The sequence below is a fragment of the Limulus polyphemus genome, unplaced genomic scaffold (assembly GCF_000517525.1).
Source record: "Limulus polyphemus unplaced genomic scaffold, Limulus_polyphemus-2.1.2 Scaffold5794, whole genome shotgun sequence".
Taxonomy (NCBI): Eukaryota; Metazoa; Arthropoda; class Merostomata; order Xiphosura; family Limulidae; genus Limulus; species Limulus polyphemus.
Genome location: NW_013671404.1, coordinates 44655 through 61313, shown reverse-complemented (window position 1 = coordinate 61313; position 16659 = coordinate 44655). Strand labels below are relative to the sequence as shown.

General features: G+C 32.7%; 2 protein-coding genes across 2 annotated transcripts in view; both read right to left on the bottom strand.

The window, feature by feature from the left end:
- Window positions 1-118: 118 nt before the first annotated feature.
- On the bottom strand, window positions 119-6238 carry LOC106472992 (ectonucleotide pyrophosphatase/phosphodiesterase family member 6-like). Its single transcript, XM_013933666.2, has 4 exons — window positions 5762-6238; window positions 4332-4691; window positions 2250-2359; window positions 119-317 (listed from the first exon to the last, which is right to left on the bottom strand). The coding sequence occupies exons 1-4, from the start codon at window positions 6081-6083 to the stop codon at window positions 150-152; spliced, it is 960 nt and encodes a 319-aa protein (XP_013789120.1). The 5' UTR covers window positions 6084-6238; the 3' UTR covers window positions 119-149.
- A 5645-nt stretch (window positions 6239-11883) lies between these two features.
- LOC106472994 (vesicle transport protein USE1-like) overlaps window positions 11884-16659 on the bottom strand; it is an 8417-nt gene continuing 3641 nt past the window's right edge. Inside the window, exons 3-6 of the mRNA XM_013933667.1 lie at window positions 15751-15829; window positions 15051-15219; window positions 13709-13896; window positions 11884-12123 (exon numbers count right to left, since the gene is read on the bottom strand). Of these exons, the coding sequence (XP_013789121.1) occupies window positions 11941-12123; window positions 13709-13896; window positions 15051-15219; window positions 15751-15829 (619 nt within the window). The 3' untranslated portion in view covers window positions 11884-11940. The remainder of the gene's footprint in view (window positions 12124-13708; window positions 13897-15050; window positions 15220-15750; window positions 15830-16659) is intronic.

Here is a 16659-nt window from a genome sequence, read left to right as displayed (position 1 = left end):
CTAACTACCTTGTCAGGTATCAGTAAAAACTTTACATATGTACAGGTTGTAGAATGTAGCCAACTTCAGTAAGCTAACTACCTTGGATTCTACAACCTGTACATATGTAAAGTTTTACTGATATCTGGTAGCCAACTTCAGTAAGCTAACTACCGTGTCAGGTGACATACCTTTTCTGTTTGGATCATAACGAAAGACCCCTTGTCTAGAACATAACGTATATCATTCAACTTGATGTGTTTCTCTAGATTGATAATTTTTTCATTTTCTTCAGGAACACTTGCCATTCCATGGTCAGACAAAACAACAAGGTTTAGCTAAAATAGACAATATGATTATTAGCATATTGTAATTACATTAAAATGAAATCTCAATTGATGGTTAAGCATTTTTAAACAAAAACTGAAACTACACGTATTTATTTTATAGAGGAAAAACAAGACTGACGAATGATGGACATCTTTTAACAATCTATCGGTATATAAATTTGTCAATAACTTCTTTTATATTAATTAAAGATGTTTAAATAAATAAATAACATAGTGTTTAAACTACTGCTAAGTCTGTCATATCCCATATGGCTTGACGAACCTTAGTACTGGGTGAAAGGCCTTATTGGCACGTGATTCAGAAGTTCTTATTAATAATACTACGAACAAGAAGAAACAATTTAAAAAATGGTTTGTTATAAATTTTTTGTGCATCCTTAATGGTAAACTGATAGACTAGAGGGAAGTGGACAGCACTCACTGCCTACTCTCAGGCTACTCTTATCTAATTGAATGGTGAGGTTATTTGCTGTCACTCTTATAGTACACCTATAGTTCCAAACTGCAGAGTACATTTTATAACAATGGGACATGAAACATGAATCCTTGGACTTTAAATTTACAGTCCAGATACAATAAAGTGGACCTTTCAAAAACTGAACTACTGTACGAGACAACATGTAAATCCAAAAGGGAACACTTAATGGTTGAAATAAACAAATGTATGTCGTGAGATGTTATCAAAACACTTAATGGTTGAAATAAACAAATAATTATCAAAACACTTAATGGTTGAAATAAACAAATGTATATCGTGAGATGTTATCAAAACACTTAATGGTTGAAATAAAAAAATGTATATCGTGAGATGTTATCAAAACACTTAATGAAACTAAAATCTAACTTCCACATGCTGGAACATGGTGATGATCATGACTTGGGGTACTTTGTGATCATGCCATTGTGATGATTGTGACTGGGGTACTTTGTGATCATGCCATGGTGATGATCGTGACTGGGGTACTTTGTGATCATGCCATTGTGATGATTGTGACTGGGGTACTTTGTGATCATGCCATGGTGGTGATCATGACTGGGGGTACTTTGTGATCATGCCATGGTGGTGATTGTGACTGGGGTACTTTGTGATCATGCCATGGTGATGATTGTGACTGGGGTACTTTGTGATCATGCCACGGTGATGATTGTGACTGGGGTACTTTGTGATCATACCATGGTGGTGATTGTGACTGGGGTACTTTGTGATCATGCCATGGTGATGATTGTGACTGGAGTACCCTGTGATCATGCCAAGGTGATGATCGTGACTGGGGTACTTTGTGATCATGCCATGGAGGTGATTGTGACTGGAGTACTCTGTGATCAGGCCAAGGTGATGATTGCAACTGGAGTACTCTGTGATCAGGCCACGGTGATCATCGTGACTGGAGTACTCTGTGATCAGGCCACGGTGATGATTGTGATTGGAGTACTCTGTGATCAGGCCATGGTAATCATTGTGACTGGAGTACTCTGTGATCAGGCCACGGTGATGATTATGACTGGGGTACTTTGTGACTATACCATGGTGATGATTGTGACTGGAGTACTCTGTGATCAGGCTATGGTGATGATTGTGACTGGGGTACTTTATGATCGTGACTGGGGTACTTTGTGATCATGCCACGGAGGTGATCATGACTGGGGTACCTTGTGATCAGGCCATGATGATGAATGTGAAACTGAACCTACGAAAAGATGACCAACTTTTGAGAAATATTTATTTCTAAAAATTAGAGAAAATATTAAAGAATGAATGATGTCACTTTCTAGATTCAACCTTTAATTAGAATACAAGGTTAAAATTTGTTATTATGGTGTGGATAAAAGGAATTAAACTTATTACCCGGAAACTATCTTCTCTACTAAAATATCTGTTGCATTACTTTTATAAAAACATATAAAATATTTAATAGTTACCTCCTGTTGCAGCTCTTTTTTTAAAATATTATCCTGCAACTCAAACAGAGCAAAATCAAAGTCCCTGATAACTTCTTTAGTCTCTTTCGCATTAGGTCCATATTTATGTCCTGAAAGTTAACAATACAGCTCTCACAGATATAAAATAACATATCACCCATAGTTGTTTTTAAGATAAATTTAACTGTCTATTCGAGTCATCTACCACACAGGTTTCAATAGCATAAAATCTACCTTTTGATAAACAACACATAAATGAAAAGTTTTTCCAGAAATAAAAACAAAACAAACCTTCTACTGCAATAGCAGTTGTTATTATTAATTTCTGACAGTTAATGTTGAGTTTTGAGCTTTTGTTAAGAAAATAATTCTTATTTGTAAACCATCTTTCGTGTTTGTCTAGACTGTACAAGTAGAAATACACACCATATGAAAACAAATCAAATTTATCTGTTTACTCTCACTAACTAACGATCATTCCATTGAGGTCAGACTGTATTAGACTGGAATTTCACCTTAAGAAATTTCTTTTTTCTTTCTTTTAATTATCTAGATGCCGTCATAAATATACTTTTTCATAAAGATTGAAAAAAATCCTACAAAAAAACATTAGTTATAATGAAATAATTTTGTCTTTATTAATGCATTATACCACTTCCAGCATCAACATTCAAGGGTTAAGATTTCTATACATTAAAAATAAAATATATTAAATAATTATAGGATTCTAAGAACATTTTAAACATGGATTACTCGTTATTAGAAAAATGAAGAGAACTTTGTTATTTAAATATGTAATGATATATAATGTAAAGAAAATATCCAGCTGATATCAATGCAATTCAAACAATTGTATATGTGAATAAGCTTGCGTGTGAAGAAATTTATGTCGGCCAAATAGGTAATTTTAAGTTCGGAATGATTCCCTATAAAACTCTTCTAAAATATCTAAATAGTAGTTCTCTCAAAAGTTCTTTTAGTTTTACAATCACAGTTTGGGTGAAAATCAATCCTTAAAATTCCAAGAGTGGATTTAAAAAAAAATCAAAAATACTATAAGCAACACGGCAAATACGAGGATTTCATTCAGTTTGATCATGTATAAAACTTACTTTGTAGCCGATTTGATTCGACGATGTGTTGCAAATTGATGAACTTCAAGACAAATTTCCAAAAGAGATAGACAGACTGTTCTAATTGGTCAATACAATGCGTTCTACTAAAATACAGCCAATTAGTATCGATCTTACATTGGCTGTATCAAGTTGTATGTTACACCTGCTTTTTCATGGTGAAATTTCTTACATGAAAGAGCGAGTGTAACATACAGCTTATTTTGTCATGAAATGTAATCCCTACACGAGGCCAATGAATATCATACAAACATACATAAACACAATATTCCAGTTCAGTTGTTTTTGTGCAACACAATAACTTTTTGCACCACTGGACAGAAAGTTGTATTTTCTGTGTGGCAGATTTTGGTAATCAAAATAAAGAATCAAAGATGTGATCAAGAGTACTAAAAAAATTAATTGTATTTATTAAAACGAAGGACTGATATTTTCTTAACAATAAAAATTCTTAAAATTTTGATAAGTGCATTGTTTACTGATGAAACACCTTGGAGCTGTGGAGAAAATGAAAGTTTGAACACTTTTCAAAATTTTCTTTGCAAATCACATTAAATTAATGTTACATAATGATAAAACTTTATGGAAATTGTTGGCTGATGTAATGTTACAAAACACAGTAACTGAATAATGCTGAAACCCAAGTTTCTAATATTTTCATAAATCTTTATTTAAATAGTATAAATATTTTTGTGTTTTGCCTTTCTTAATTTTAATTCAGTTAGAAATGCTGAGTTTTGAATACCGATTCTTTATTTAAGTAAAAAAAAATTATACATTAACTCACATTGAATTTCTATAACATTACTTTGCTGGTTAAATTATTTTTGCATTTGTATTTATGAAATAAATTTATCATACAGTTCAAACCCAGTCAGTTACAGTTGATATTCATTTTATAAAAGCTAATAACATTTATAATAAATAAATAAGAAAATCCTATACAAACCCGCAGTGTCCACTCCATCATTATAAACAATCGCAAGCTGTACCGTTCCTTTAGACAGCCTATTAACAGCCTCATTCAGGCTTCTCTTCAGTTCTTGATGTTGTTGTTTTAGAGTTGATTTAGACTTATCGTAAGGTTTACAGAATGAAGGCCTAATTCCTTTAATTTCTATCTCGCACCCACTCCAACCGTATAATGCACTTTTAATCCCATTTTTTTCAGCTGTTACCCATATTGGTTCCGCTTTATCCCACCAGTGAGGATTTAAGTCACCTGGCTGATTTCCTTTCATAAAGAATTCATCTCTCTCCTTATCATACATGTAGTTATGAATCATTCCATGATTCTCAGGATACAGACCTTTAACAAAAGAACACATTAATTCAAAAATATAAAGTACAAGTAATAATAGTATACAAAGAATTTTTCATTTCATACATATTCCTTATATGCTAATTAGAATAAAACACAAGTAAACAGGAATTTGCATAAAACAAAACTTGCTCTTTAACTATTATGTAATTTATTACTAGGTTTTTATATCAAATTGTGAATTATAATTGTCTTATTTATTTAATTAATTTCTCTAATTATTATTAGAATTTCGGCAACATAAGAACAAAACAACCACAAGCCTGATATAAGAAGACTTCAGGTGCTGTAAGTTATAAAAAATAGAAGTTATATATTTTACTAATAAAGAAATGTTTTACACTTTTTTAAAACTTATTAACACCAGTGTCTGTACAATATAGCATATGCTGGGGAAGCAAGCAGCCCCCCACCCCAATAATTATATGCATATATATATATATATACACACACACACACATATACATAACATGTGTTTAATGTGCCCTTCCCCCATTAGCAGTCAAATTAAAATTTCTGCATAAAATTCTGGAGCCTAAGTACTACTACTTGTACATTTTGATATCCTGAGAGAAAAATACTTTGATGTAGGGTTAATGTTGTTCTGCTTACCTATGTTAAAATAAGAACAAAGTTGGAATGTTTCTTTATTTAAGAAAGTAGAGAAGGATGAAAAACTGTTAGTGTTAATACAAAGCACACACAAAATGGCCACAAGTAGAATGGCTAATACTCTCAAACATCAGCTGTCTGTTTGTTCTGATGTGTTGATAAATATGGTCAGGGTTCAAAATAAATGCTAGCAAAGTAACTAATTCAGTGATTGCTGGTTAGTGTTGCAGTTTTGGTAGTAAAACTAAGTTAAAAGGTGCTAGAAAATAAAAAGTTTCATACATGTATTATGAGCCACAGTTATGCTAATAACGTAAAAATAAAACTTTTAATTCACTCAAGTCGGTCATGGTAATATATTTTTTCAAAGTCACGTTATACTGATTTCCAGATTACTAATAGTAATACTATACTAGTTATAGTTACAACAATACAAGCGTATTTACCTGTAACGACTGTATACCAGTTTGGGTAGTCACTTGTCGGGAAAATCGGTTTCACATATTCTGCTTTAACACCGCTTTTTGCTAATCTTTTAAAACCTTTCAGCGAAGGCTCATTATCAATATAATCCCAACGCCATCCATCCGCTAAAATCAATAAAAGTTTATATTCAGTTGGACTTGAATCTTTTTCCAATCGTTTCGTAGAGCTTCCAAAAAATAATCTTGCCAACAAGTCTGCTGAAGCTAGATGAAACAGATAAGCTAATAATGCAAGTAGCAAAACTATATTACAACTTTTGAAAAACGACAAGATACAAACCATGGTGAGGTTAGTAAATATAACCCCTTCCCAAAATACAAACACAGTAAACTTAACGTATATTTCTCACGTTCTGAACACAACCGTAATTTTCACCTAACTATTTGATATTACATACCCTACGATTGTAGCACCCTCTACTAAGTGGTAGGGAAATATCATACTGTTTATTTTTTAATGACCTGTAATCTAGATTAGATGTTGTTATTTGTTTTAGAGCAAAGTCACATGGGGCTATCTGCTGTGTCTATCGAGGGAATCGAACCCCGGATTTTAGCATTGTAAGTCTGTAAACTTACCACTCGGGTATTCTAATAAGTTCGTTTGTTTTAAACGTAAAGCTACACAGGGGGAAATCAGCGCGTTACCCATCGCGCCAAATCGAAACCCGAATTTGAGTACTAACCCACCAGGGGACTATATTCTAATAAGATAATTTCAAAAACAAAAAAGAAAGAAATAGATTCAGAGGTGCAACATAAAGAAGGAGATCCAGAAATGCAATACTAACCGTGCTTAAACATTTTATAATGATTAGTTTCATATTATTTTTTGTTTAAGTTATTACAAGCAAATAAAACAAATTGCACCTTTTCCTTACAAATCATATTGAAGCTCCCAAATATAAAAAAACAAAAATTTAATACGCCAACGAGGTGATCAACTTAAGGAAAACAACAACGACTATTCAGGCTTATTTTTGTCTTTTCTAATAAGCTTGTTATGCACAAAGTTAGATAGTGAGTTCTCTGAGCTGTGCCAACCGCAGGGCTCGAAAGACGAATTTTAGCGTAATAAGCCCACATAGTACTGCTGAATTACAGGGAGCATACGCAGACAAAGTGAAACACTTTTACATTTAATAATATGTATAATTTGTATCTTTAACTTTGCTGGTAATAGCGCTGATCATAAGACCAAAAAACTATAGAACTCCTTGGAAAATTATAAAAAGGTAGAATTGGAAGATAGTCAACCCTGGGGAGCCAAACAATGACGAGATGTAACAGGCCCTGTGATGTTCAACCCTGGAGAGTCTAACAATGATCAGATGTGACAGGCCCTGTGTTGTACTCTCTAATGGCACCGATTTCCCTTTCAGAGTAATCGGGTAGGAGCTGTAGAGTAACAAGAAGTTCAGATAGCAAATATATTGAAGAACAAAAATATGAATTCTTCTATCTTGATGAACTTCTATGAAAAATAAAGAGTGAACTGGACACAAATTAAACGTATTGAAATAATCTGTATTTCAGACAAAGAACAATCAATGTTTAAAAACAAGTATACCACTTCTACTGAAGAGCTCTCAGATCAAATCGTGCATTTAAATCAAATCATCATGTTCCAGACTGAAAAAAACATGGCATTATATACGGAAAACAACAGTGTCACTTTTCTCAGGATGCAGGTCTCTCTTGCTACAAAATATGGGATGTTGTATCTTTGGAGTATCACCTGAGTTGCCAGTGGAAAAGATCACTATCCATTTCTATTCTGTATGCTCCATTTTACAGGAATCTTTCTGATGAGAAGATGCGCGTGACATCTTGGTTGAAAGACCTAGTTCAGCAGGTAAACAGGGCAAGAGAAACTTGGTGGCTCCCTTGACCAACATTCTCAATTAGACTACTTACTCAATATGCAAATACATTTTGTTTTTGAAAATATTAAATAAGGGGTAGGAAGCACATAGCATACTTGCATATCATACCTGCAGCACCTACACCTGCTTCAACAACATATCCATGCATATTGATGGCTGATGAGTGTCCTGGTCTACTCTACATCATAGAAATTATAGTTTTATATAACCCCAGTTTAATCGAATACGAGGTAACAAACCCAGGAGTTGCATTGACAGGCAGTGACCCCTCAAATGGAGGTTGGCCACTTTGTATGAATTAAAAAGAGAATTATTCTACTGATTTTAAGAACTTATAATTAAAGAAACATGTATAACAATAAATCAACCGTTCTATATCTGCTGTAGTGAATGTCAACGAGGCCTTTCACCTAATACCATGCTCCTCAGGCTGGTGGCTTTCTGACTACATACATATTGATTCCCTAGCTTTCGCTTTTACTGATTACACTATAAAGCACTTTGTTTTCCAGCAGTCTCATTCCCTCAAAATGTCAATGAAAACCTTCCATGGTTGCCATTTTTGCCTTACTAGTACATAGGAGGTCGATGTCCTGCCAGTGGAATTGTTCTGGATTTTGATATAGTGACTTCTTTTGTGAACTTGTCAGCTCTATCATACGTCCAGGTGATGGTCTTACCATACATGTGCTTTGCTTTCTGCCATCCCTCTGAGAAACAATTACTAAGAATTTAATGCAGTACTGCCTGCAAGCTAGTCCCAAATAATTTGTTGGTGACACTGTCTATTTCTGGTTCCTTGCTTTCAGCAATTCAGAAAAAAAGGTTACTTTATGGCTTCCAGGCTTCTTTCCCTGCTTATGGAAATCTTGAATGTTCCACCAGCCGTATACAGAATGTTGTTATTCTAAAAGACGATTGTCAAACTAGCCTTCTCGTTATCTATGGCATATCTATGATCTGTAGCTATGATGACAGGTGAGTGTCCATCATGGTCTTTAAGTACTGACAGTCATTTTCTTCTTTAATCTCTATATTTTCTATCTATGTTTATTTCCACAAATACTAGTGATGTCAAATCTGGTATAGTAACTAATTATATCATTGTTGGATATGTATGACACTGTCCATCCATGAATATCTTTTGAGGTAGCTTTTAGACAATCCTCTGATGGTCTCTGCAGGGCTGTTGTGGAGTTTGAAAAGGGCAGTGGCTCAGTGATGAAATTCATGACATTTGCACTGCAAGGCTATAGTGGATAATTTCTCTGTAAGCTTTGTTGATGACGTACAATACTTCTGAGGTTTGTGAAGTGTAGTAAGGCCTTGGTGGAAATGGCCCGGTCTTAAACAGTTATTTTGTACCTTTTCGATCCTATCTAGCTGCATAATACCTATGTTGACCATAAGGAGAACATAATTCTGGATAGAGCAGATAAGAGGTAGAGCATTCGAACGTAATGTTCTTTAGCTTTATTTCCTGCTGCAGTTTTGGCGTATTGTATCATGATGTTAATATCAGTGTATAACTGTGTATTGATACCTTTGGTTACTCTGGTTATTATGATGTTAATGTAGCTGGTGAAGTAGTTTGACAAAGGTTATCTCCCTCACAGGTTCTTCCAACGAGATGGTAGTACATGAAAAGAATGGTGATGGTTTGTCCTCATGAGCATGTTTATTGTTGAGTGTGCAGAACATGGCTGTGGCTTTAGAAGAATCGATGTGTCATTGCACCATTTGTTCACCCTGCTCTGGGATGGTTACATCTTGCTTTGAATTCAGTTTTGCTAGAGCATCCAATGTACACCAGAACATCATCAATGGTTAGCGCATAGTATCTATCTAACTGAACCATTACGTGGGCTAGACACACACTAGAGATGTTGAAGAGGACTAGGAAGAATGATGATGATGGTGATCCAGTATGATTGGCAGTATCTATGCTTCATGATGCATCTTATGCTAATTAATATAAGTATGACCCATCTTACACACGGTTTTTTAATTTCACTCAAAACGATGCATAATTAAGAACATAAAAAAAATAGTGCATATAGCAGCAGAGATGTCACACAAATCAAGGTAAGTGTGTTAGGGTTTCGTCAGTGAAAAAAGTTTGGAAACCACTACATTACACCGATGCCTACTGTGAGCATTTTCTCAGCAATATATGGCTGTTTTTTGAAATTCACTTTGTATTTAATATGGTGTTGCATGGAACTTACCAAGGAATTTTAAGAATGTTCTTTACACAGTAGTTACTTGCTTAAGCCAAAAGATATATATATACATTTGTCTCTTAACTTTTATTATCCTTCAGTTGACTTTGTTTTGTAATCACCTCCCATTGCATTGTTATAGAAATTTTACCAAGCATTCCTTGGGCTATTACATGAAGTAATAGACATGAAACTGAAAGATATTATAATTGAAGCACTTTTAAAAGCATATCACCTAAATTGGGTAAAATTATTTTAGATTTTTTTATAACGAACAGTCAATTTAACCTCAGATTTCTGGGCCCTAATTGAGCATAATATACAAGATGAAGCAATACAAGAAGTCAGTTTCACTAGAAGGGTAATATAATTATGTTCATTCTTTGTTACAAAAAGAGGGTTCATGTGACACTTACTATGGGTTCTAATTGAACAAAAGTTATTGTGACAGTCTCCTTAAAGATGACAAGATCCCAGAATAACACATTTGTATCTGCGGTGACAAATATCAGTGATAAGCATTAATTAGTGACTGTGTACTAAGATTAAGGTGATCTCAAAATTTCACTTTACTTATGTGAATGAACCAGTCAGTTTTTCAATACAGGTTTGTTCATTTATTTTGAATTTCGCACAAAGCTACACGAGGGCTATCTGCACTAGCCGTTCCAAATTTAGCAGTGTAAGACTACAGGGAAGGCAGCTAGTAATCACCACCCACTGCCAACTCTTGGGCTACTCTTTTACCAACAAATAGTGGGATTGACCGTCACATTATAACACTCCCACTGCTGAAAGGGCGAGCGTGTTTGGTGGGACGAGGATTTGAACCCGCGACCCACAGGTTGTGAGTCGAGCACCCTAACCACCTTGCCAGGAGGAACCCTCCAATACATGACATAATAAAGTTATAAAAAAAGTGAAATAATAGTGTTTTATCTATTAATCTAGTATACTTATGGACAAAGCTACTGAAAACTAAGTCATTTCTTTGTTTCTTTATTGTTTACAATATGAACACATAATGCTGTTCAGCTAAATGTTTTTATTTTATTTATTTGAGGTTTCTTACTAACAAAGACATTCCATGCCTTGTGGTTTCCTAAACAGCAGATTTATTATATAAATGTTCACATGAATGTGTAAACTGACAAGGAACAACAAAACTAACTGGTGTGCTTCATACACATTTGTCCAGGTTCTAAACTAATACATTGTCAGTTTTCATACAAAAAATCATGATATTTTTTCTTCTCTTTTCAATAACAATTCATTGTAGTGCAAGATTTTCAAAAATAAAATGATTACCATGACCTGAACTGAAGTGGCCTCACAATCAAAGCCAGATATAATTTTGTAAACACCTGCTGTAATTTATTATAAAAACTTACGAGTAAAAAGTAACGAAAATGTAATAATATGTCACCCACATTATACGTACTATATCCAGTGCTGATGGGGCCTTTCACCAAATACCAGGGTTCATCAGGCCAGCTGGGATATGACAAACACAATAGTGGTCTATTTATATTGTTTGAACAGCAACAACTGTTTTGGTGTGAACTAGATTAGGTTAGTGAACTGTAATTTTATTTATATCGTTATATATCAGAATTAGGTAGACATTTTACCCAGCACAGTCCCTGCAAAGAACTATATCTGAACACATAAAACAAAACCTCTATCATGAGCAAGAATGTTATGCAAAATCCCAAAACAACTGGTAGTTGATTTCTTTGTAAGTTGATAAATTTTTTTACATGAAAAATGCTTATTATTAAAAATAATAAAATTGTGTTTTTAGGTGTGTTTTTTTTTTAAATGAGAATTAGTTAAGTAACCTTAATTTCTGACATTCTTCACTTCATATAAAGTTTAGTATTTCTTGAGTTTCACTAACTTACGTGAAACCTTCCCTTTTAACCTACATCAAGAAACATCATTTCGAATTACCAAACATTTAAATTAGTCTGTGTTAATTCATTAAAAGTATATTTTTATTTACATTACATTACATGTCTATTTAAACCTTTCATACACGACGTGGAAACAGACGAATGAACATAATCATCCATAAAAATGTCAGGCAAACGAGTCCTATCATCAGCCACAACCACCAGTTACAGGATCTGTGAGCATGTTTCTCGAGTCTGTCACTTTCAATCTTCAGCTGTCCATAATTTTTATCTGCTAACTTGGAGGATTTTTCTATGACCTTAAAAGTATAAAGCAACTAGTATGTGAACAATGTTCTTGAAATACTTCTGTATAATACAAGTACGTAATTTCTACAGTTAGAAGTACATGAAACTTTTCTTTATATATATATCCTATCATTAAATCCAAATTTATGATTCTCCCCAAGTTGAAAAAAAAAAGACCAAATATAATGTAAAAAACGAAGTTACCTTCACTAAAATCAAAACCATTAAAAATTTTGAGAGTAAACTGTGTTTACAGACAGCTGTGCTTTCTTTAAGGAGAGAGAGAGAGCTTTTATAGATACAAAGAAACATCTGAAATCAATATTAATGAGATTGGGACAGTACAGAAACTACATACTTTATGTGCCACTCATGTTAATCTGAAAGCAGAATAGGAAGTATATATATATATATATATATGTGCTTGAGGTGTCAAGATTTAACAATAGTTAAGATAATTGCTATCATCTATACAGTATATCCAATTATGCAATCTCTTCCATGAGAAAATGCATGTGACACCAAAGGGGAATGATCCAGGACAATGTTTAACTCGGGTGACAGGAACTTAGCTATAAAATATCATTACATCTACTTACAACAACTATACCACTGTCTATATCATTATATCTACTTACAACAACTATACCACCAACTGTCTATATCATTATATCTACTTACAGCAACTATACCACCAACTGTCTATATCATTATATCTACTTACAACAACTATACCACCAACTGTCTATATCATTATATCTACTTACAACAACTATACCACCAACTGTCTATAAAATATCATTATATCTACTTACAACAACTATACCACCAACTGTCTATATCATTTTATCTACTTACAGCAACTATACCACCAACTGTCTATAAAATATCATTATATCTACTTACAACAACTATACTACCAACTGTCAATATCATTTTATCTACTTACAACAACTATACTACCAACTGTCAATATCATTATATCTACTTACAACAACTATACCACCAACTGTCTATATCATTATATCTACTTACAACAACTATACTACCAACTGTCAATATCATTATATCTACTTACAACAACTATACCACTGTCTATATCATTATATCTACTTACAGCAACTATACCACTGTCTATATCATTATATCTACTTACAGCAACTATACCACCAACTGTCTATATCATTATATCTACTTACAACAACTATACCATCAACTGTCTATATCATTATATCTACTTACAACAACTCTCAAATATCATTAATTCTCAAGCTTCTCTTAACTATTATACATATATATATATATATCTTTCTGCATCAGCCTACTAGTGAAAATTACAACAATTCTGTCACTCTGTCTTTAACTTTCCACATCAGCATTTTAACCCATTTACAATTTTCTATATCTAAAAACAGCAGTAACCCACTGTAACACTTTTCTTTATCTACAAACATTATAATCCACTCAAGTCCTTGCATATTTTTGATCTATAAACACTAGTAGCAACTTAATATGTTATGTGCTATACTTATCGTTACTTAACAACAGTAATTAACTGATACTTATGCTTTTAGTGATAGAAGATGCTATCTTTACCTCTGTGTCTTTCTTTATGATGTGTCCAGCCAGTAAAGAATTTTGTTTTAAACTCTGTGCTAAGGTAACCATTTCTGATGCAATTTTTTCCTGTACACTATGATGATATCGCAATACAGAATCCAAATCCTCTGTCTGTGATGTGTCTGAGGGACTCTTTCGCTGACGAATACTATCACTGCTGCCATCTACTGGTCAAAATTAGATAATGACAAAACAATATTTTCAAATAATACAAAAATCATGACTTGCACTCTTTGTTTTCTTAAATTGATCTCAACCAAAGCTTAATCAAGAGAAATTAATTTTATGAAAATGGATGTAATATTTTTAATTGAAGTAACAACTACCGAGTCCAAGTTTTCAAATATCACAATTGTTTATTGAGCAACTTGAACCATCATTCTACTAAAAGTAAGTATTTTTTTTACAAATATAAATAATATAATAACTGAACAAAAACTAATTTTAAAAATGTGGTTAAAAAAAAGATTCTAGCTTTCTGTTACAGTTTATGTTAAATGTCCAGTTTTGTAAGTGACCTCATTAATTCTCATTTACAAGAATAATACCATATAAATGACACTTTAATATTATAAAAATAGGCTATTTGACGGTTCTGTTGTTCACTGCATAAGTATCTTTAATAATGGGTAATATTGCATGCTTTACTAGTGACCTAAGAGTGTACTGGTTTTATCTTAATAACATAAAAATATTTACTTATTTCATTATTACTCATATGAAGAGTTATTACAGACAGATGAGTTTGAGTTAAGAAAACAAGTCTGACCGTATATGATTTGAAGATAAATAAAATTTAAGGGCTATCTCATGCACTTTTAAACTCTGTGGCTACCTGCTCTCTCTCTCTCTGCATTTTTAGCCTAAGTTTAAAAGACAGTATTTTTAATTCTTAAGTTCGACCTTCGTTTCATTTTATAACCTAACGGTAATATAACATTTAAAATAATATAAAATATTCAATATACCAACAATCATCAATAAAATTAGACAATTTTTAGTTTAAGCTTTGACTCTGTCACCCATTGTAAATGATTATAAACTTTTTGAGAAGAAAAACGTTTATAAAAAAATAAACAAAATCTGTAAAAGAAAAAACAGATTTCCATAATCACCTAAAAAAATGTCAGTTCAGTTAGTATTACTACCCCACTTCGATTCCTCCAATAATAGTTATATTATTTATCAATTATGGTATATCTTTCTAATTATACAAAGGAATCTGTATAACATTTTACATTACATCTCCTCACTTAAGGCGTGATACAATATTTTAAATCATAAGACTACTAATATTACTTTGAACTTCTCAACCCACCAACAGGTACAGTATCTGCATCTTTACTGCCAAAAAGTTCTTTTCTCATCTCCTGGGTATAACGTGACTGATTTTGAAGATGAATTTCTTTTGTTCGAGAATAATTAGGCGAAGAAGAAAGTCCAGAGAATAACAATTGGTTTGCCATTGCTTTTTCAACTGCTGAAGGCTAGAACCATAACATAGATACAGAATATTGATCAATAACACACTGAGTTCAACCACACCTACAAAAAACTGGTTGAAAGCTTTAATATAATTTAAATTACATAACTTCATCAAAAAGTGGAAGTTTGGTAAAATAATTTTCATTTCAGTATATTTCTTTCAATTTTTTATTTCATACACAACATTAAGTGGGCTTACAAATGTCTACAAAGGTCAGGTCGCAGAGAATATTTTTTAACAAACTTTTTCCTGATATATTTGATTTGTTGATTTATAGATATCGTTATTTTCTTTAAAATAAACAAAATAATAAGATTAAACTTTGCAATATGGAGGAAATAAAAACTTCACAATATCGACAAAATTAAAAGAAACACAAAAATTCCCTTATCTCTTACAAAGGTTTACACAAAACTCAACCTGTTCTAGATCTAGATTTATCTGACTAATTAGAAATAATTAAAATTTGTCCACAAGCAACTACATTTTGTTGTTACAGAAGAGAAGTTTTACAAATGAAGGTAGTTCTTACAAGTTTGTCTGCGTTAATAACTCCTTTAAGAAATTCAACTTTTTTCGTATATTCGGCTAATGATTCTTTACTAGGCTGACTGAAAGAGATAAAAACAAAAAATGTAAATAAAACACAAGTTATTCTCAAATTTCACAAATAAACACAAACTTTTTACAAAACAAAAGATACTAAACACATACGCAGTTTCAGGCAAAAGATAAAACTATGTCAAATGTGCTCCTCACTAGGTAAACAAATTTTCAAAAATTGTATTTACAATAACATAATGAAATCATGACAAGCCATTTACATTTATGTATGTGTAATTTTCCACATAAAAGCAGAATAACAAACTGTTGTGTTTGCTCAGTTCTGAAAAGTTCATAAGCTGAGAAAAAAATCTGGCCTTATACATTCTGTTCAATAACAATTTCCTTAAATTTAGCCGTTTGTATCTTTGAATGTACTAACACTGAGGGCATTAAGTTAATGCCATGAAGCATTATTGGATATGTTTTGAAATAATCCCTTACAGTTTTTAGCATTTTGAGAGAGTTAATGTCAATTAAATAGGTTGGTATCAAGTGCTAGAGAATGGGGGTTGTTGAATAAGTTCTTAATTGTTTGATCACTTCAAGAGATTTTGAACCCATGACTAAGTTTTTTTCTATCTATTCAGACTTTCTGTCATCCATTTTCATCAGAGTTACTGATAATAACATAACATTTAAGGACAACAAGGGATCTGTTGGTCTGTCTAAGCTGTTCCATTCACTAAACTATTTACTGCAGCACCCTATTACAGCACCCTATTACAACAAGGGATCTGTTGGTCTATCTAAGCTGTTTCATTCACTAAACTATTCACTGCAGCACCCTATTACACCCTATTACAGCACCCTATTACAACAAGGGATCTGTTGGTCT